We start from the raw sequence: 22,143 nt of genomic DNA on the forward strand, positions 1-22,143 counted from the left end.
AGAGACAACTCATATTTATCTTCTTAAACTGGACAGTGCCATCTGCACTTGTAGAAAATAAGCTTAAACAGACTCCTTCAATGTGAAAGAAATAACACAGAGGTTGAGGATATGTGTCTTGGACGCTTGGAGGATGGACAAGAATATAAATATCACTGTCCTGGAAATACCCCAAGTGTCCTGTGATTTCTTATTTACAGCGAAGACTTAATGTCCAGGTCCACTGCAGCTTGTCTAAAAATAAATAGCTTTATAAGATCCACAGAAAACCACGAAAAAAGCTCAGCTTCCATCCAGGATGTGGGAAGATGACATCTATGTAACCGCATGATGTGATTGACCACTGTTTGATCATTATGTATTCTGCCAAGAGACATATCCTATAAAAAGTGCAACCAATTCACAACCTCTCCAACAGCTGGGACGCCCTCAGCTTCTCTAGAAGAAGGGCCACGAGAATCCCAAGATGAAGGTCGTGTTCCTGACTCTCCTCTGTGGTCTGGTTGGTGCTGCCCAGGAAACTCCAGCTGAGATAGACCCCTCAAAGGTACGCAGAATGAGGTGATCTCCTAGAAGGCCTTGCTTGTTTGAGTGTGTGTGTGTGTGTGTGTGTGTGCATGTGTGTGTGTGTGCTTGTTTTTGTGTACATGTAAAAGATTAGCTCATTTATATGTAGAATCAGATTGTATACATACCAGGGTCCATGTAACTACCTGAGAAAAATACAACCATTTGTCTATCTGGTCTTTTATTTTTTCTTCATCTTATTAGTCTATAGGCTAAAAGAAAAAAAATAAAAAAGGAAACAATTTATCATGCTATCATTCAGAGAGTCATGACCAATCATGACATGTTTTATTTAAAAAAAAAAAACACCCTGAATTCTACACTTTCTGGTCGAACAGGAATCATGAATTCATGTCATGTTATTCAACAAGGTAAGGGGTAGAACTCTGCTTAATAAGGTTGAATTTGCTTCTCTTCTGTGTGAAAGGCAGAAGCAAAGGTGGTGCCGTGTACTGGTGAGTAACCAAAAGAGATATTGACTGATGCTGATGGAGACCTTCCTTCTTAGATTCCAGGAGAGTGGCATACCATTTACGCAGCTGCAGATAACAAGGACAAGATTGTGGAAGGGGGCCCACTGAGGAATTACTATCGTCGGATTGAATGCATCGATGACTGTGAATATCTCTCCATTACATTTTATCTCAAGTAAGCACAATCTTCCTTAATGGAAAGCAAGGAGACTGCTGACTTTGGAGATAGGGTCTGGGCTCCAATGTGCAGTGAAAGGTGTGAGTCATGGCTGTGAAGCTGAGGGTGCGAACTCTATTCAAGGGTGTCCCAAGCACTGGGAAATGGATGGTGAGAAGGAATGTCTTGTCTGTTGGTTTTTCAGGGACGATGGCACATGTCTGTTGCTCACAGAAGTGGCAAAGAGGAAAGAAGGATATGTGTACGTCATAGAATGTGAGTATTCCAGCTTTTCCGATGGGCTGTCTTCCCAAAACCATGCAACATGTTCAGTTGGATAGCCTCGGTTCCATCAAAGAAAACTAGATGTCTGGATGGGTGGACTGCTTCCACTACTCATTACCAATGCAATCTTGGAAAAGCCATGTAATTTTTCAGGAATCAATTCTGTTCCACAACACCAGCATGAGATCCAAGGATGGAATGTGGCCATTGATGGTCTCTGAGAAAAAGTCCCAGAATGGTGACTATATATGTTCCCTGGGCGTGGTGAAGGGCATAAGATTATGCATATATTACTATTTTAAGATTATAAAGACTCTTTCCAAGTTGTTTTTACCTCTTATTTCATCTACATGATCAAATTTGCTTAAAGTGAAGAAATTTCTTAAATATTAACTTTCTTTATTAGTAAGTGTAGTAAGTAGAACATGATTAATTTAAAGCCCCAAAATGAGAACAGCTAAAATAAGAGCTCTGCAATGCAGGAGACCCACGTTTTATTCCTGGGTTTGGAAGTACCCTGGAGAAGAAAATGACTACCTACTCTAGTATTCTTGCCTGGAGAATCCCATGGACAGGGGAGTCTGATGGGTGACAGGCCGAGGTTCGCACATGTCAGACACAACTGAGTGATTTTCACTTCACTTCAAAACAAGAGCAAAAATTTCAAAGAATTTTTCCATGTATTGAAAGTGAGTTTAGCATAGACTTCTATCTCCACAGTCTGAAATAACAAGAAATATTTCTCAAATATAATATCAATGCAGAAGCTGAAAGGGGCACTAACAGATTTCTATCTCTGTATTTGAAAATAACAGGAAATGATCCTCAAGTATTAATATCAACACTGTAACATTACATTAAGTGATCCAAGGTCCACGGGTTTCATTTCCATTGACCACGTATACAACAGAGCACTCTGATCTTGGTCTGATGCAACTATTTTAATTTGAACTGTGGACATGCAGCCACAGGATCTCATCTGCAATCGTTCAAGAGTATGTACATCCAACATTAGACAGTAGACTAATGTATACCCCTTTTGTTAGCTCTTATGCTAGGAAATAACTCTGGATATGTAGTAACTCTCATTTTTACTAAGATTCATCTAATTTTTTAGAGTTGCTTTCTAACCACGATGGTACTTGCAAATTGGGTCACAAAATTCCTGAAAGTGTAACAGTCAGCTCTTGTGAGCGGGTATGAGATGGCTGAGGTTCAACATATACTATAATTGCAAACAAGCAACTTTGCTATCGTCCACAGAGGGCTCAGTTTAGAAGACTGAGATTCTTGATGATCTTCAGGAGAGGGGGCTGTGGAGAGAGCTTTCCTACTTCACTAGCTCTCTTAAAGATTCTAACAACACACCACTAGAAATGTCTTTGAGACAAAGTTTACCACCGGAGGGAAAACAGACGATAGAGAGAGTGAGAAGAATAATACATGTTCAACTCAAAAGGAAAGAAGTTCATCATACGGAGGTTTGATTTTTTTTTTTTTTTTTTTTTCTGTCACAGTCGACGGTACCAATGCTTTGGAAGTGATTCATGTGTCAGAAAGCATGCTGGTAACTTATGTTGAAAATTATGATGGGGAGAGGATCACAAAAATGACTGAAGGTCTTGGTAAGTACTGGAGCTTATGTAGATGAGTTCCTATGATCAGTACTTTTACGCTAAGGAGAGAGGTCCACACACCTTACGATAGGGCTTCAAATGGCTCAGCTGGGAAAGAACCCACATCCCATGTGGAAGAGCTGGGATTGATCCCTGGGTAGGGAAGATTCCATGGAGGAGGGCATAACAACCCACTCCAGTATTCTCGCCTGGAAAATCCCCATGGGCAGAGGAGCCTGGCAGGCTAGAGTCCATGTGGTAACAAACAGCTTGCAGGATATGACCCAGAACAGTATCTATCGTCCTTGGAGAGGAACTACAGGTGCTTGCCTTTGCTTCATGACTACATTATTCTTCCTTGGTCTCTTTTGACTGTTTCCCTTTGCTTTCCCGCATTCTCATTTCTCTGATTAAACTTAACCTTTGACTTAAATATTTCACAGACAAAAGGCAGGCCAAAAAACAGGGTGCGTGGGGCAAGGAACACAAGGTTCTGTTCCATCTCACTAGGATTAGTGTGGTTTCGAAACTTCCCCATCATTCCCGCGCCCATTCATTTCACAAGGGTTTATGAAAACACCAGGAATGGACTTTTAGAATGTCAACAAAGTGGACAGGAAGAGATGGAGTTGGGAGGAATTCCGAGTCTCAGACCGCCATGACCTTCTGTGATGTCCCATGAAAGCCTGCATCTCACAGGGGGCTGCCTAAGGTCTCAGCTGAATGGTTAGCACTTCAATGACTAGTTCTCTGAACTGGAAGGGGATAACGTGTTAGCCGTGTGGACTCTACCCCCACGGACACATCTGAAGACCTGTGTGCACTCGGGCGCCTCTGTAAACAACTACCTGGAAAGCAGGGTTTCGGTGATGGTGGAGGGCAGTGGTGTTGCTGAGACTTACCCATCACTACAGGTACGGACCAGGTGACTCTCTACAACCCATAACGGATTCTAACACACACCTCTTCTGCCCTGTCTGCTATGAAATCCAGCCAAAGGAACCAGTTTCACTCAAGAAGAACTTCAGAAGTATCAGCAGCTGAACAGTGAAAGGGGGGTTCCAAATGAAAATATACAAAATGTCATCGGAACAGGTAAAGCCCCAGAGGACGACAGGTTTCCAAAATGAAAACACATTACTAGAACATCCCATTCAAATTACCTATTGGCAGAGATATCTTGAATAAGAGCTGTTTTGAAATAATCCTTTGAAATAGAGGCATGTCAATAGTCATTTTCCCTCTTATTCATTCTCTTTCACAGACAATTGTCCTCCATAAGAACAGTGAAGAGCAGTTGGGTAAGTAGAAATATGACGCTTACAACATATTGTTTTTCTCAGTAGCTTAACACTTTGGGGGAAGGGGGTTTTAATGCTTTAAGAATGGGGTACATACACAATGGAATATTACTCAGCCAACAAAAAGAATGAAAAATACCATTTGCAGCAACCTGGATGGAGTTAGAGATGATGTTACTAAGTAAAGTAACTCAGAAAGAGAAAGGCAAATATCATATGCCATCACTTCCACGTGGAATCTAAAATAGCATTCAAATGAACCAATAAAGAATGGAGGCCGACTCAAACACAGATAATATGAATGATGACTAAGGGGGAAGCAGGCAGGCGGGAAATTCTGAGTTTCAGATGAGCAGATAGATACTAAAATATATAAAATAAATGACAAAGACCAACTGGAGAGAACAGGGACCTATACTGAGTGTCTTCTAATAACTTTTAAGAAGAAGAATGAAAAAAGGTATACATTTACCTACACATATATGTAAGTGAGGGCTTCCCAGGTGACTCCGAGTTCCAGAATCTGCCTGCCAATGCAGGAGACACAGGAAACGTGAATTTATCCCTGGGTCAGGAAGGTCCTTCGAATAGGAAATGGCACCCCCACACCAGTATCCTTGCCTGGAAATTCCAACGGACACAGGAATCTGGGAAGCTATAGTGCATAGTGTCACAGTAGCAACAACATGCCGAGAAAGCAGCAGCAAACGTATAAATGAGTCACTTTGCTCTGTACCTGAATCTAATGCAACATTGAACATTGACTACATTTCAATAAAAGTTAACTTTAAAAAAAGATTGGGATGACCAAACCCTTCACCTTGCCAAGTGTCAAAGGGTTGGGCTTCCTTAGTCTTTGGATGAGAATATCTAAACACTGACGTTGGTGTAGAATCCACTGTGAGATGCTTTGAGGACAACGGAGGTGGTGTGAAGGCCTGATCTGGGAGTGATGATGATCGCTGGGGAGTCCCACTGTGAATGAATGGGCCCGCAGCCACAACACATGCGTGATGATAAATGATATTACAGAAGATGTAAGTGGCACAGGGCACACAGCATATAATCTCCTACATCTCAAAGAGCTGTGAACATGTAACTTAGTGTCTCTCGATATCAGACCTCATACCAGACTGCTCACAGCTAGTTTCACCACATGGTAATTCCATGGAACCTCCAGGGGTACACACACAGAGGAACTTCTGTGAAATGGGTCTTGTAGGAAAATTTCCCCACTGCTTCCATCAGCAACTGCTTCTATCATGCTTCAGACAACACCATATTAGTGCTAATCAGGTCAACAATGTTTTACTTTTTTTCATGTTAAAAGAGAAAAAAAAATGAAGCACGAATGGAGCAGCATCAAAGCACTAAGGTATCCCAATCATCCATATGAAGACGGTAGACCTTTTCCTCGAAATCATCGTTTATTCTCTCCCAGGAAATCATGACCCTGAACCCACGGCTATCCAACTACGAATGTCCTCTGCTCTTGCTAATCTTACTGGATCCCTGAACTGATCAATAAATTGATTAAAGCACATATGTGTAGTGAACAAAGTCTCTATATTTGCAAAGACTCTACACATGTAAATTCAACTGTGCGGAAAATCGAGTGTACAAAGAAGGTGGAAATAACTCTGTTTAGGATGCATGGTGTGAATTCTGCAAGTGTTTCTGTGAGATGAGAGAAAAAACCACAGAAGGTAGTTTTATATGCTGAAATGAGGTTCTGGTCAGTTGTCACATGAGAAATGGGATTGGTTTTCAGGTACCTTATTCTGAGCTGTCCTAAGCGGAACCTGAAAACAACTCAACGATGGTGTCAAGCAGTGTTCATCTGCTGTGGGGTTGCAGGAGGTGGTAAAGATGTTTCAGAATGAAGTCTTACATGGCTTCCAGGGGGTGCAGTGGTAAAAAAATACACCTACTGTTTCAGGGGATGGAAGAGATGCAGGTTCGATCCCTGGGTCAAGAAGATGCCCTGGAGAAGGTAATGGAACCCCACTCCAGTATTCTTGCCTGGAGAATCCACGAACAGAGGAGTCTGGCAGGCTACAGTCCAAGGAGTCGCTAGAGTCAGGCATGGTTTATGAACTGAGTGCACACACACACACACACACACACACACACAACAAAAGTGAACAGTGTTTACTAAAGAAAGGGCAGTGATGGTGTTCACAAAGCACAGGGTCTGTGACGTCCAACTAGAGGGGGGCTACTCTCCTTCTCAAACCCCAGAAGCAGAGACTTTGATGCTGACGCAATGCAGGTGCAGAGTTACCTAAAGCTCTGCATAGAAGGTGCTTGCTCATCAGATATTTCTCAAAGTAATAGTCATTGACTGGTGCCAACCGATGGGCCAAAGAAGTATCATGGGTGTCCCGTAGGTCATGCCACTTGACCAGACAAGGCACCAGGAAAAATGTGTAAGGGAAGTGAAAAAGATGAGGCCGTGCTAGACCACTCTGGAGACCTCTGGTTGATTCATGAGGAGGTGGAATGCTGGGTGCACCTGAACGGCTGTGAAGTGAGAGGCGAGACAGAATAGGGCACTGGGCCTGGACCCTGCCAGGGCTCACTGTAAGCTGCATGCACTCTGAAGGCATGTTACGAGCACACACTGATGTCCAAGGTCAAGACACTGGTGTCCGTGGACTCGAGTTGTTGACGGAAAATGGAACAATGGCAGCTGACGAATAAGCTATACTCGCTTCATGGATCACTGCCTTGTGTGCTGAAGGGGCTGGCATGGCTCAGTGAAGCTACGGGCCATTTCGTGTAGGGCCACCCAAGACAGAACGGGTCATAGTGAAGAGTTCTGAAAGAAGGCGACCCACTGGAGGGGGGCAGTGGCTAACCACTGCAGTATTCTCGTTGTGGGAACCCCATGAACTGTACAAAGTGGCAAACAGATATGACACTGAAAGATGAGCTCCCCCAGGTTGGACGATGTCCAATATTGCTCCTGGGGCAGTGTGGAGGACAGCTACTAATAGCCCCGGGAAGAATGAAGCTATGCTCACTTAGGTCTGACCCAAGGAAGCGACCTTAAACAAGAATTAAAACAAAGAAAGGACAGATGGAGCAGAGGGACTTCCCCAGGGGTCCAGTGGTTCAGATTCCACCTGCCAACGCAGGGGGCACACACTGAATCCATATCCTGGAAGATCCCACGTGTGTATGATAGCAAAGGCCACGCACTACACAAACTCCGCTCGTGCTCCAGAGCCTGACCAAGAGAACCATCACAACGACAAGCCCTCACTCCATCACTAGCAAAAGGCAGAACACAGCAAGCAAGACCCAGTGTGCGTTGTAAAATTTAAAACGAAAACACACCCTTAGCAGAAGTTATAAGAAGTATGACCACTGAGATACCCCACTAAAATCCTTTTTAAAAATTCTCAGGGAAACAGTTAATGTGTGAATAATGAAAACATTAGGAACCAGGCAGGAAATAGGAACCGTTAAAAAAAATTTTATCTGAAAAATTATTTTCAAGGATCTCTATCCAGTTGACAAGATATCAAATCCTGGGGAAGAGGGATCTCTATCACAAGTGTATTAACTTTAATCAGTGTGGATATACCAACTCTTAGAAGTTTGCAGGAAGATCAGGAATAGGAAGCTAGAGTCAAAGAAAAACCATCACTGGTGATTTACATAAGACATAAGTTGACCAACACCTCTGTTACTCATTTTACCCCGTGTGTGTATGTGTGTGTGTGTGATAAAAACACTTAAAAGTTCTGCTCTAAGCCACTGACAGGTATATGTGCAATCCTGTTTGTCACAGTCACCATTCAGTTCACTACATCTTTCTTTAAATCACAGGAGCTCTTTAGCTAGTTATAAATAAACAGAAAAAAATATAACAAAAGGAAAAAAAAAAAAACCTGAAGTAGAACTTAAGTCAATTAAACCGTTATGTGTGAAACTGAGTATTTGCTTATGTTGAGAACTCTGCAGCCACTATTTATTCAAGGATTATTTCTTTTGGCTCCAAAATGTAGCAAAACTAATGTCTTGCTCTTTCAGACACGCTTTGTGAAAATCAACAGAAACCTGTACTGCTCTAATGATCCATAATGGATGAAAATTCTATTTTCACAAGATGTGAACCGTGAATGCTTTGCTTTTGACACAAACTTGTTGAAGGCCACTCGTGTGATCTTCATGTTCTAACTGTCTTTTTAACACTGCCCCAAAAGAGAACCAAGAATGGAGAAACACAAACCAGAACACAACCAAATCTGCTCGTGGGGAAGGGACAGGAATATAGAGACAAATAGATTTTGGATACAGTTACAAAGGAAATTCAGAAGAGAACAATAATCTTATAAGGAAAACTGTTGGAGAAATTGAGAATTCATGTGACCAAAAAAAATAATAATAATAACTTCAACTCTTGCATCACTCCATGTTTTACAGCTAACACAGAGAGATTCATAGACGTGTATTTAAGACCCAAAGCAAGAAAGACTCTAGAGTTAAAACACAGGTGGACACAGTGATCAAAGATTAGGCGGTTACTGACTAAAATATACACCAAGCAGGATCCCACACTGGGAACAGAATGTTAATAACCAAACCTCAATCAAAATATTTACATCTTTGAGGGACAACCTTAAGGAAACACAAGTGAAGCCAGTGACAGGGGGAAAATATTCGCACATCTTCTTCTGAAAAGAGACTCATATCCAGAAAAGGTAAAAACCTACAGACTTCATGAAAAACAAATAATTCACACAGTAATGAACAAACAACTTGCAGAGATGCCTGACCAAGGGAATAAATAGATGGCAATCACCCCACTTTATTCACCAAGCAAATTGAAAATACTCCTGAAACTGTATACACTAACACACTCATTACAATCTCTGACATGAAAACAGCTGACCCTACTGAGTCCTGGCAAGGATGGAGCAACGGAAATTCTCATCTCCTGTTGGTAGGGATCGAAAATCAGAGCCACAGAGATCCAGCAGCTCAACCCCTAAGTCTCTACCCAGGAGATAAGATGGCTCCCTTCCTTACAAGATCGTGTCTATGAACGTGTATCCATCAACACCGGAATGGATAAAAGTGGGACATATCCTGATGGTACTATGCAGGGGCAGTGGGGAAGGAGTCTACAAAAATACATAGATGTTTATTCAAATGAATATGCTGAGGGAAAGAAGTCAGTAACACAGAGATAAGGAGTGGAATAAGAGGTCAGTTCAGTTCAGTTCAGTCACTCAGTCATGTCCAACTCTTAATAACATACAAAGATTATTTGAAGAATAAAGATTGGAAAACATAGGGAATAAAAAAGGCAATATTTTATAAGTCTAAAGGTAGAAATAAAATCATGAATACCTATGTGCTACACCTGTAGCAAAAAAAATATTGTACATCAGCTATAGCGCAATTTCAATATTAAAAATACATATATTGACCCCTCTGATGAATTCCCTGGTAACTGATTCCTGGTAGAGATACCACCTATTTATCTTCTTAAACCGAAGGTGCCAACATTCGTTTTAGAAAATAAGCTTAAACAGACCTCTTCAGTGTGAAAGAAATGACACAGGAGTTGTATAAGAAGCACAGAATGCCAAAATGCTCCGCTGCCAACCAGGATGTCAGAAGATTATGCTTAGGTCACCGTGATGGTGTGATTAGCCACTGTTTGATCAATATGTATTCCGCCAAGGGACGTATCCTATAAAAAGCGGGACCAGCGCACATTCTCTCCAGTAACTGGGGCGCCCTCAGATTCTGTAGAAGGACGTCGAGAGTCACAAGATGAAGGTTCTGCTGCTGAGTCTTGTCCTTGTCCTGGTTTGTGCCGCCCAGGAAACTCCAGCTGAGATAGACCCCTCAAAGGTACCCAGCATGAGCTGATCTGCTAGGAGGTCTTGCTTGCTTGATCGTGTGTGTGTGTGTGTGTGTGTGTGCATGTGTGTGTGTGAGGCTGTGTGTGCATCTGACAGAGATGTTTTTGTGCATATATATGACCAGATTGTATACCTTATGTGGTTGACATATCTACATGAACGTAATATTGCCCTCTGTTTATCTGTTCTTGGTTATTTTTCATTTATCTTATTCATCTGTAGGCAAAAGAAACAAACAAAAAGCCTAACAAGCTAACGTTCAGAAAGATATGACTGTCTCGGTCTTTACTGGCATGCTTTCAGCTATTTCAAAACACTCTGAATTGTCTGCAAAACTTTCTGAATTCTACGCTTTGTGCTCCAATAGGAAAGATGATTTCCTGTCATGTTGTTCTGCAAGGTAGAGGGAGGGACTCCTCTTTGCTTTAATAAGATTCAATTTGCTTCTCTTCTGTGGTAAGTGCAGAAGCATAGATAGTGCTGCGTATTGGTGAGTAACCAGAAAAGAGATTGACTGGTGTTTATGAGGAACTTCCTTCTTAGGTTACAGGCGAGTGGCGCACCATTTATTCGGCCGCGGATAACAAGGAGAAGATTGTGGAAGGGGGCCCGCTGAGGTGTTACAATCGCAAGATCGAATGTATTGATGACTGCGAACGCCTCTCCATTTCATTTTACGTCAAGTAAGCACAGTCCTCCTCAACTGAAAGCCAGCAGTCTGTTGACTTCTGACATGGGGTCCTGGCTCCAATGTGCAGCGAGAGGTGTGAGGCATGGCGGTGAAGTTGGGTGTGCGAACTCTATTCCCAGAAGGGTGTCCTCCTCAAGCCCTGGGGAGTGAACAGGTGCGAAGGAATTGTCTTGTTTGCTGTGTTTTTCAGACTTGACGGGAGATGCCAGTTTTTCTCAGGAGTGCTAGAGAGACAAGAAGGAGGTGTTTACTTCATAGAATGTGAGTATTCCAGCTCCTCGGATGGGTGGTCTTCCCCAAACCATGGAGCGTGTTCAGATGAATAGTCTGTGTTTCATCCAAAACAACTAGATATCTCGATGGGTGGACTATTTCCTGTACTTGATACCAATGCAACCTTGGAAAAGCCATTTAACTTTTCAGCAATCAATTCTGTCCCACAATGAGGTCCAAGGTTGGAATGTGGCCACTGATGGTCTCTGAGAAAAAGCCCCAGAACATGGACTCCTCATGTTCCTCGGGCATGGAGAAGTGTGATCACCTACTTAGGATAATAACGACACTTTCACAATTTTTTCTTTTACTTGACCTACATGATTAAATTTGTTTTGACTAAAGAAATTCTTTAAATATTAAAAGTTTTTCATTAACAGGTTTAGTAAGTAGAACACGATTAACTTAAAGTCCAAAAATGGAAACAGTTAAAATAACAGCCAAAATTTCAAACTCATTTTTTACATAATTTGAAAGGGACTTTAGCATAGACTTCTATCTCTATAGCTTAAAATAAGGAGAAATAATTCTCAAATATGAATATTAATACATAATTTGAAAGGGGAATTAGCATAGATTTCTATCTGTAATTAAAATAAGAGGACATAAATGTCAAATATTAATATCAGTACTGTAATAGTCTACTCAGTGATCAAATGTCTGTATGTTTCATTTTTATGGGAAAAAAATGTACAACAGAGCACTCTAATCTTGGTCTTATGTATTTATTTTAATTTCAACTGTGGACACAGAGCCACAGGATCTAATCTGCAAGCATTTCACATTATATATGCCCAACATTTTGCGATAGACTAATCTGTACCTCTTTTATCACCTCTTGTCCTAGGAAATAACTCTGGATGATGGACTGACATTTATTTTAATATCATTCATTTAAATTTTTGAATTCCTTTCTAACCATGATTGTACTTGCAAACTGGGTTACAAAATTCTTGAAAATTTAACAGTCAGCTCTTGTGAGGTCCTATGAGATGGCTGAGGTTCAACACCTCCTAGAGTCGCAATAGACAACTTTTTATCATTCAAAGACTGCTCAGTCTAGAAGATTGGAAGTCTTCATCTTCAGGAGAAGAGGGGGTGGGGTGGAGAGAGCTTTCCTAGTTCACTAGCTGTCTTAACTAGTTCTAACAATGCATCACTAGAAATCTCAGTGAGATACAGTTCACCATCCAAGGCAAGACTGATGATAGCATGTGAAGAATAAGTCAGGCTCAAATGAAAAGAAAAGAAGTTAATCATATTGAGGTTTGATGTTTTCTTTTTTCCCTCTGCCACAGTCGCAGGTGCAAATTATTTGCAAATCATTCATGTATCAGACAACATCCTGGTATTTTATTTTGAAAATGATGATGGAGAGAAGATCACAAAAGTAACTGAAGGTTGCGGTACGTACTATAGCTTCCCCAATATAAACTAGCTGTGTTCACATGATCCGTATTTTTACAGAAAGGAGAGCGGTACACACATAACTTATATTAGGGCTTGACCTGTGGCTCAGATGGGAAAGAAATCACCTGCAGTGTGGGAGACCTGGGTTTGATCCCTGGATTGGGAAGATCCCCTGGAGGAGGCAATAGCAATGCACTCCAATATTCTTGCCTGGAGAATCCCACGGACAGAGGAGCCTGGTGGTCTATACTCCATGGGGTCACAAAGAGGCAGACACGACTGAGCAAACTGAGCACAGCACCTTATATGAAGCACATTCGAACAGATGTGTGTTCACACGGAGAATTCAGACTTCATGTGACGTGAGTCGGGGATACAGAAAGTCTGTCTGCTAGAAAAATGCAGAAATGTATCCACTGGGGAAGTCTATCAGATGGCTCTTTTAAAAATGAGATACACTTATCCCAGAGATCCAAGGAAACATTTCAGGATGCTCCATGAGTTTCTTGCCAAGTATCATACAGAGTTGCTGGGTCCTGACGCCAAAGTGAACCAAGGTGTAAACCTGAGTTTAGAAACTCACAGGTCCCCGGCCATGACTGCATTCATCTCCATGACAAATGCTTTTTCCTTTGTCACAGTCATGAAAGTACTGCCTGAACCTGAACCCAATGCTCTGCAGATACCACCGGACCACATTGAAGACTGCAGAGGCAGCATGGTCTGGAATGGCAGTCATTCTGCCATCCGCCCAATCCCCTGGGTTCACTCCCACACCCCTTTATCCCCTCTGATATTATATCCTCATCGGGGATGGGTGGGGGTTGTGTCTGTTCTTTGAGGATGACAAAGTGTGAGTTTTTTCCCTCAGTAGCATGTGTGACGTTGTCACCAAATGTGGGATCTTGCTGCCTGCCCTTCAAAAGGCAACCAAGAGCCCAGCTTCTTAGAAAGAAAAGTCTGCTCTCATTCAGATGCAGACACCTACAGGGAGAGTGGACTTCTGTCCAAAGGCTGACTGCCCCAGCCCACAACTGGCAAACAGAGGGACAAGTGCTCTTACAGACAGAGGGAGAGGGCTCCTTGCAAAAACAGAGGTCAGCTCCAACAGTCATTTTGAAATCGATCATCAGTGGTCTGAACAGCATCATCGTGACTGTTTTAGGCATAGTGAATCGACAGTTCCCAACTCCTTGAGACCAATTCTCTGAATTGTGGCAGCTTATGTCACAGCTACAATCTAGTCATCCTGTAGTTAATTGTCCACCAGGGTGGGGTTTCAGTGTCTATAAGACAGCGCCTAGGAAATGACCCAGAACAGTATCTATTGCTCTTGGGGAGGAACTACAGATCCTTGTCTATACTTCATGACTACATTATTATTATTACATCTCCTCTGACAGTTTTCCTTTGCTATATGACATTTGCAATCCTCTGATAAACTTACACTTTGACTAAAATCGTTCACAGACAAAAAGCAGGCAGAAAATATCAGGTATGGGGCATTGAACTTAAGGTGACCCACCATCTCAGTGGGGTCAGTGTGCTTTTGAAAATTCCAAATCATCCCCCGCCCATTCATTCCATGCTGCTGCTGCTGCTAAGTTGCCTCAGTCGTGTCCGACTCTGTGCAACCCCATGGACGGCAGCCCACCAGGCTCCTCTGTCCCTGGGATTCTCCAGGCAAGAAGACTGCAGTGAGTTGCCGTTTCCTTCTCCATTTCATGAGGGTTCGTGAAAACCCCAGGGATGGAATTCTAGGATGTAGACAAAGTGGACAGGAAGCGTTAGAGTCTGAGAGCTGAGTCTCAGACTTGCCACGACCTTCTCCACTGTACCATGAAAAACTGCATCTCCCTGGGGCATGCTTAAGCTCACAGCTGAATGACCTGGAGCTCACGCAGTAGTTGCAAGAACTGGAAGGTGGTAACATGGTAACTGTGGGGACTCTACCCCCATGGACCCCTGTGAAGACCTGTGTGCACACACGGGCACGTCTGTAGAAAAATACCTGGGTTTAAGTGATGGTGGAGGCCAGCGGTGTTGGTGAGACTTACTGATCACTACAGGTAGGAGCCAGGTGACTCTCTACAACCCATAACAGATTCTAATACACACCTCTTCTGCCCTGTCTGCTATGAAATCAAGCCAAAGGAACCAGTTTCACTCAAGAAGAATTTCAGACGTATCAGCAGCTGAACACTGAGAGAGGCATTCCAAATGAAAATATAGAACATGTCATCGAAACAGGTAAAGCCCCAGAGGATGACAGGTTTCCAAAATGAAAACACGTCACTAGGACATTCAGTTCAAAATTCCCATTGACACAGATATCTTTGTACAAAGCTGTTATGAAATAATCCTTGGAAACAGAGGCATATCAATGGTCATTATTCCCCTTATTCATTCTCTTTCACAGACGACTGTCCTCCATAAGAACAAAGAACATCAGCTGGGTGAGTAGAGACGTAACACTTCCAACACTGAGGTTTTTCTCCGTAGGTTCGCTCTTTGGGGGAGGTGCAAGTTTTCACTGTTTTAAGAATGGGATACATACACAATGGAATATTACTCAGCCATGAAAAAGAATGAAATGATGCCATTGGCAGCAACATGGATGGGCCCAGAGATGATCTTACTAAGTGAACTAAGTCAGACAGAGAAAGGCAAATACCATATGCCGTCACTTCCACGTGGAATCATAAAAATGTGATGCAAATGAACCATTCATAAAACAGAAACAGACTCTCAAACACAGACAAAATTAATGGTCACCAAAGGGGAAGCAGGCAAGGGGTAAATTAGGAGTTTGAGATGAGCAGATACACAGTAAAACTTATAAAATAAATGGCAAAGGCATAGTGGATAACACAGAGAACTATACGCAATGTCTTGTAATAACTTTCAAAAGAAGAATCTAAAAGGTATACATTTACCTGCTGCTGCTAAGTCACTTCAGTTGAGTCCGACTCTTTGTGACCCCATAGATGACAGCCCACCAGGATCCCCCGTCCCTGGGATGCTCCAGGCAAGAACACTGGAGTGGGTTGCCATTTCCTTCTCCAAAGCATGAAAGTGAAAAGTGAAAAGGAAGTCGCTCAGTCCTGTCTGATTCTTAGCGACCCCATGGACTGCAGCCCACCAGGTTCCTCCATCCATGGGATTTTCCAGGCAAGAGTACCGGAGTGGGGTGCCACTGCCTTCTTCGAAATACATTTACCTACATATATGTATAACTGAGGCTTTGGAGGTGACTCAGTGGTCAAGAATCTGCCTGCCTGCCAATGAGGAGACACAGGAGACGTGGCTTCTGTCCATGAGTTAGAAAGATCCCTTGCAGTAGAAAATGGTAACCCACTCCAGTATTCTTGCCTGGAAAATCCAATGGACAGAGGAGTCTGGCAAGCTATAGGCCATAGGATGCAAACAGTGGGACATGAATTAGCAACTAAACAACCACAAATGTACAAACAAATCACTTGCTGTACAGCTGAAAGTAACGCAACACTGCAAATCTAGGACATTTCAATAAAAACTGATTTACAGAAAGAATAAGAGAAGAAAACAGTCCACCTTGCTGGACAGCAAAGGCTCGGGCTTCCATAAGTGGTTGGATTTAAATGTCCAAACACAACACTGGTGTAGACTCCACGGTGAGATGCTCTGAGGACAGAGGAGGAGGCGGTGTGAAGCCCCGAGCTGTGAGATGTGATGACCCCCCCCAGTGAAATCCACTGTGAACGAAGGACCTTGCAGCCGCAACACATCCGTGATGATAAAGGAGACTGCAGACGATGTAAGCCGCACGGGTGACACAGGATATCGTCTCCTACATCTCAGGCCTCTGAATATGTAACCTAGCGACTCTCAGCAGACAAGCTGATGCAGGACTGCTCACTGCTAATTTCACCAGGTGGTAATGCTATGCAAGTCCACAGGGACACACACAGAGGGACTTCTGTGAAAAGGGTCTTGTAGGATAATCCCACACGGCCACACTCACAGAAGGACTTCTGTGAAAGGTGCAGGGAAAATTCTCCCCTGGGTCCACCATCCACTGCTTCTCTCTTCTCCTTTATGCTATCACCATATCACCAACATCATGTTCATCCTAATCAGCTCAACAACGTGCTACTTTTTTTTTTTTTCATGTTTCAAGCAGAAAACAAAGTTAAGAATACGAGCAGCGTCACAGCACTAATCATCTGTATCGGGATAATAGACCTTTTCCTTGAAATTGTCATTTCGTCTCTCCCAGGAGGTCACGACCCGCAACTTTCCTACTACAAATCCCCTGTGGTCTTGCTGATGTTACTGGATTCCTAAAGTGATCAATAAACTGATTAATGCACATACGTGTCAGTGAGGGCGTGTGCCATACGTCTAACGCCCAAAGCATGTAAATCCAACCGGGTAGAAATCGAGGGCACAATGAAGCAGGTTTAGGGCGCATGGTGTGAATCCTGAAACTGTCTTGGTGAGAAGAGAGAATAAACCACAGACGGTAGTTTTACAGTGCTTCCCCTGGATTGCAATGGGAACAACATGCAATAATAATATACAGTGTCCACAAGTGAACCTATTTGACAAAACAGAAATAGAGTCTCGCGGACATAGAGATCAGACTTGTGGGTGCCAAGAGGCAGGGAAGGGATGGCGTGGGAGTTTGACATTAGCGGATGCAAACTTGTATATGCAGAATGGACAAACAATAAGGTCCTACTGTAGAGGACGGGACTACATCCAGTCTCCTGAAATAAACCACACGGGGAAAGAATATCAGAAAAAGATATCTGTATGTGTACAACTGAGTCACTAGTCTGCACAGTTCAGTTCAGTTCAGTCACTCAGTCGTGTCTGACTCTTTGCGACCCCATGGACTGCAGCACACCAGGCCTCCCTGTCCATCACCAACTCCCAGAGTTTACTCAAACTCATGTCCATTGAGTCAGTGATGCCATCCAACCATCTCATCCTCTGTCGTCCCCTTCTCCTCCTGCCTTCAATCTTTCCCAGCATCAGGGTCTTTCCTAATAAGTCGGCTCTTTGTATTAGATGGCCAAAGTACTGGAGCTTCAGCTTCAGCATCAGTCCTTCAAATGAACACTCAGAACTGATCTCCTTTAGGATGGACTGGTTGGATCTCCTTGCAGTTCAAGGGACTCTCAAGAGTCTTCTCCAACACCACAGTTAAGCATCATTTCTTCAGCACTCAGCTTTCTTTATAGTTCAACTCTCACATCCATACATGACCATTGGAAAAACCATAGCTTTGACTAGACAGACCTTTGTTGGCAAAGTAATATCTCTGCTTTTCAATATGCTGTCTAGGTTGGTCATAACTTTTCTTCCAAGGAGCAAGCATCTTTTAATTTCATGGCTGCAGTCACCATCTGCAGTGATTTTGTAGCCCCCCAAAATAATGTCTGTCACTGTTTCTACTGTTTCCCATCTATTTGCCGTGAAGTGATGGGACCGGATGCCATGATCTTAGTTTTCTGAATGTTGAGCTTTAAGCCAACTTTTTCACTCTCCTCTTTCACTTTCATCAAGAAGCTCTTTAGTTCTTCTTCACTTTCTGCCGTAAGGGTGGTGTCATCTGCATATCTGAGGTTATTGATATTCTCCCGGCAATCTTGATTCCAGCTGGTGCTTCTTCCAGCCCAGCATTTCTCATGATATACTCTGCATATAAGTTAAATAAGCAGGGTGACAATATACAGCCTTGACGTACTTCTTTCCCAACTTGGAACCAGTCTGTTGTTCCATGTTCAGTTCTAACTGTTGCTTCTTGACCTGCCTACAGATTTCTCAGGAGGCTGGTCAGGTGGTCTGGTATTCCCATCTCTTTCAGAATTTTCCACAGTTTCTTGTGATCCACATAGTCAAGGGCTTTGGCATAGTCAATAAAGCAGAAATAGATGTTTTTCTGGAACTCTCTTGCTTTTTCCATGATCCAGTGGATGTTGGCAATTTGATCTCTGGTTCCTCTGCCTTTTCTAAAACCAGCTTGAACATCTGGAAGTTCACAGTTCATGTACTGTTGAAGCCTGGCATGGAGAATTTTGAGCATTACTTTGCTAGTGTGTGAGATGAGAGCAGTTGTGCAGTAGTTTGAGCATTCTCTGGCATTGTCTTTCTTAGGGATTGGAATGAATACTGTCCTTTTCCATTCCTGTGACCACTGCTGAGGTTTCCAAATTTGCTGGCATATTGAGTGCAGCACTTTCACAGCATCATCTTTTAAGATTTGAAATAGGTCAACTGGGATTCCATCACCTCCACTAGCTCAGTCTTCCTCCCTCAACCCGTGATCTCCTGATAAACACCGCAGTCAGCCTAACCCCACTGCAAGTCAGTACAATTGGATGCCTTGGGTCCCTTTACCATGTCGGCCCCCCGACCTCCACCCTTGGTGAGAATGGGATGTGCTCTCAGGGATGCCGAGACAGAGGGAAAAGCCACATTCATGGTTTATAGTGAGCAGGACACAGAGAAGGACCTGGCCTTTCTGCATTCAGAGCCAGGGCCCTGGAATGGGGGTTCTGAAGGGTTGTTCCAAGCAGGCCTGGAAGGATCCAGGGTGTCTGCATGTCATGCTCCTATGAGTCATCAGTGGCATGCTTCTCTGTGACGCATGTGGCTGGGTCCCCAAACAGATGCCTGGAGCGAGACGCCTGAACCCCACAGAACCAGCCACCATCCCTGAATACACACAGCTCATTCTTAAAGCCATCCCTGGGTCTCCCTGGTGGCTTTGTGGTTAAGAATGCACCTGCCAACCACAACGATCTAAACTAGGTACTTGATGAAGTCAATTGCTGTTTTCTTTTAAAAATGTAGCGTGAACGCCATTATTGTTTGGCAACTACATATCAGAATACTCCCATGACAAAAAAAGTACTAAATTTAAAGGACATTTGTAAAACTCTATCATGTAAATGAATAGATGTTGTCTATAAATACCAAGATTTTTTGCAAATAAACATTAGAACCTAGAAAGTGTGTTTGGAATAATAAGCAATATATCCATCAAATGTGTATGCTGCTGCTGCTGCTAAGGCGCTTCAGTCATGTCCAACTCTGTGTGACCCCATAGCTGGCAGCCCACCAGGCTCCCCCGTCCCTGGGATTCTCCAGGCAAGAACACTGGAGTGGGTTGCCATTTCCTTCTCCAATGAATGAAAGTGAAAAGTGAAAGTGAAGTTGCTCAGTCATGTCCGACTCTTCAAGACCACATGGACTGCAGCCCACCAGGCCCCTCCATCCATGGGATTTTCCAGGCAAGAGTACTAGAGTGGGGTGCCATTGCCTTCTCCATCAAATGTGTATAAACATATACAAATATGTATAAACATTAGTGACATCAACTCAGTGGACAAGATTTTGAGTAAAGTCTTGGAGTTGTTGATGTACAGGGAAGCCTGGTGTGGTGCAGTCCATGGGGTCACAAAGAGTCAGACACAACTGAACAACTGAACTGAACTGACTGGTGACGCATTCAAAAAGATGGATCTTAACGTACACCTAACTTCCACTGAGCTATCAAATACATAAATTTTGCCTGATTTTCTCTTTAGCTTCACTAACTTCATTAAAACCATCAATAATAAATGGTATGCTGTTAAAAAAAAAATAAGTAAAAATAAAAAAAGAATCTGCCTGTCCATGCAGGAGACACGGGGCTGCTCCGCAAAGATCCCACATGTCGCGTGGAGAAAAACTAAGTCTGGGACCCACAAGTGTTGAGTCCATGTTGGACGACAAGATAAGCCACCACAATGAGAATCCCCTGTTCCCTGCAAGGAAGAAAAGCTTCCGCTTGACATGACTACAGAAAGCCCACACAAAAGCAAGGGAAGAGCCAGCAAAGTCAAAAATAAATTTAAAAAAAAATTTTTTTTTAATTAAAAAGGACTGGCTCCTGCTGGCTTCCCGAACAGGTCACTGAACCAAGTTCTTCTAGCCGGACGCCCAGCAAATGCAGACGCCCAGCATGGTGGAAGAAGAGGGCGTCCAGCTGGCACCAGGCGAGGCGATGGGAGGACCCGGCCGCCAGTCCGCCTCCAGGGAAGGCCGGGGCGGAGGGTGGATGGTAGGAGACGAAGCTGCAGGCCCGGTGGTGACTATGCAGCCAAGCCAGAGAGACAGGAGCGATGCAGACAAAGCCTGCCCGAGGTCCTTCTATGCAAACAGGACCGTGCCCCCAGACCCCCGTGATCACAAGGGTACCCCCCCCCCCCCCCACACACACACACACACACAGGCCAGCAGGCCCAGTAGAGACAGCACAGTGAGGCCAGGGGCACACGGGAGATGATGACAAGGCCTGCTCTCGGTCCTTCTGTGCAGGCAGGACTGTGCCCCTGGCCTCCCACGATCACGAGGGTACCCCGCACGTGCACGCACAGGCACGCAGGCCTGGGGAGGGGCGCGTGGTGCCAGCCAGTAGCTCAGCTCAACCAAGCATAGCTGAGATTCCAGGTTCCTGGAGAGAAAGACTGCAGCCAACTTCCTGCTGGCTGGAAGACTGGTAACTCTCTGTAGGTCTTTGGTTAAAGAGTAAAGCTTTCAAAGCAAAATAAATTAATAAATATATGTGTGTGTATATATATATATATATATATATATATATATATATAGAGAGAGAGAGAGAGAGAGAGAGAGAGAGAGACAGAAATACTCCTGAAGCCGGTGAGCGTGTAGCCCAGTGCTGTGTAGCAAGAGAAGACACTGCGAAACCTTCCACCCCAAGGAAAAGTAGCCCCGGCTCCCTGCAAATCAAGGAAGCCTGTGTGCCGCAAGAAAGATCCAGTCGAGTCAAAAATAAAAATAAATAATTAACATGTAAAAGCACGGTCTAGAGTGCAGCTCAGACAGCACTCTGCCTGTAATGCAGGAGACTCAGGTTCGATCCGTGGGTGGGGAAGATTCCCTGCAGAAGGAAATGGCCACTCACTCCAGTATTCTTGCCTGGAAAATGCCATGGATAGAGGAACCTGGCAGGCTACATGGGGTTTCGCAAGAGTTGGATACAACCTTACACAAAAGTAAGGATGCAACTTTGTATCCTTGTGCAAGGATTCAACCTTACACAGAAGGATACAACCTTATACACACACACACAGCAAGAGTTGGATCCATGCAATTCATGAGGTGGCAAGAGTTGGGTATAACCTTACAGAAAAACAACAGAATAACTAGGCCAGAGATGATAAATAAATACTTGCAACAACACAATGAGAATGTGCTTACTCCCACTGAACTGTACAATTAAATATGGTTAAAATAATATGTTTTATTATTATATGACTTTTACCTTATTTCCCCCTCCAGGGGATCTTCCCGACCCAGGAATCGAACCCGAGTCTCCTGGATTGCTGCAGGCAGATGCTTTACCGTCTGAGCCACCAGGGAAGCCCTTTACCACAGTTAAATATGGTTAGAATAATATGTTTTATTATTATGTGACTTTTACCACAATA

The 22,143-nt window shown here is 43.5% G+C and overlaps 2 protein-coding genes across 2 annotated transcripts; both read left to right on the top strand.

Annotated features, from left to right (window-relative positions):
- The first annotated feature begins 466 nt into the window (after positions 1-466).
- Positions 467-6,950, top strand: LOC128069689 (allergen Bos d 2-like). The gene is made up of 6 exons (XM_052662798.1): positions 467-547; positions 1,076-1,215; positions 1,403-1,473; positions 3,000-3,107; positions 4,092-4,193; positions 6,808-6,950. Exons 1-6 carry the CDS (start codon positions 467-469, stop codon positions 6,948-6,950), a joined length of 645 nt encoding a protein of 214 aa, XP_052518758.1.
- A 3,242-nt stretch (positions 6,951-10,192) lies between these two features.
- Positions 10,193-21,195, top strand: LOC128069690 (uncharacterized). Its single transcript, XM_052662799.1, has 8 exons — positions 10,193-10,273; positions 10,828-10,967; positions 11,166-11,236; positions 12,547-12,654; positions 14,807-14,908; positions 16,384-16,454; positions 20,625-20,886; positions 21,011-21,195. The coding sequence occupies exons 1-8, from the start codon at positions 10,193-10,195 to the stop codon at positions 21,193-21,195; spliced, it is 1,020 nt and encodes a 339-aa protein (XP_052518759.1).
- Positions 21,196-22,143: the final 948 nt, after the last annotated feature.

The sequence above is a fragment of the Budorcas taxicolor genome, chromosome X, assembly GCF_023091745.1.
Source record: "Budorcas taxicolor isolate Tak-1 chromosome X, Takin1.1, whole genome shotgun sequence".
In the NCBI taxonomy this organism is placed as follows: Eukaryota; Metazoa; Chordata; class Mammalia; order Artiodactyla; family Bovidae; genus Budorcas; species Budorcas taxicolor.

What these genes read in the sequence shown, in the direction of transcription:
- LOC128069689 (XM_052662798.1), top strand. Translation starts at nt 467, where the DNA reads ATGAAGGTCGTGTTCCTGACTCTCCTCTGTGGTCTGGTTGGTGCTGCC. An exon ending in CTGAGATAGACCCCTCAAAG is followed by an intron (nt 548 to 1,075) that starts GTACGCAGAATG and finishes CTTCCTTCTTAG; the next exon opens with ATTCCAGGAGAGTGGCATAC. An exon ending in TCCATTACATTTTATCTCAA is followed by an intron (nt 1,216 to 1,402) that starts GTAAGCACAATC and finishes TTGGTTTTTCAG; the next exon opens with GGACGATGGCACATGTCTGT.
- LOC128069690 (XM_052662799.1), top strand. Translation starts at nt 10,193, where the DNA reads ATGAAGGTTCTGCTGCTGAGTCTTGTCCTTGTCCTGGTTTGTGCCGCC. An exon ending in CTGAGATAGACCCCTCAAAG is followed by an intron (nt 10,274 to 10,827) that starts GTACCCAGCATG and finishes CTTCCTTCTTAG; the next exon opens with GTTACAGGCGAGTGGCGCAC. An exon ending in AGAACATGTCATCGAAACAG is followed by an intron (nt 14,909 to 16,383) that starts GTAAAGCCCCAG and finishes GACCCCCCCCAG; the next exon opens with TGAAATCCACTGTGAACGAA.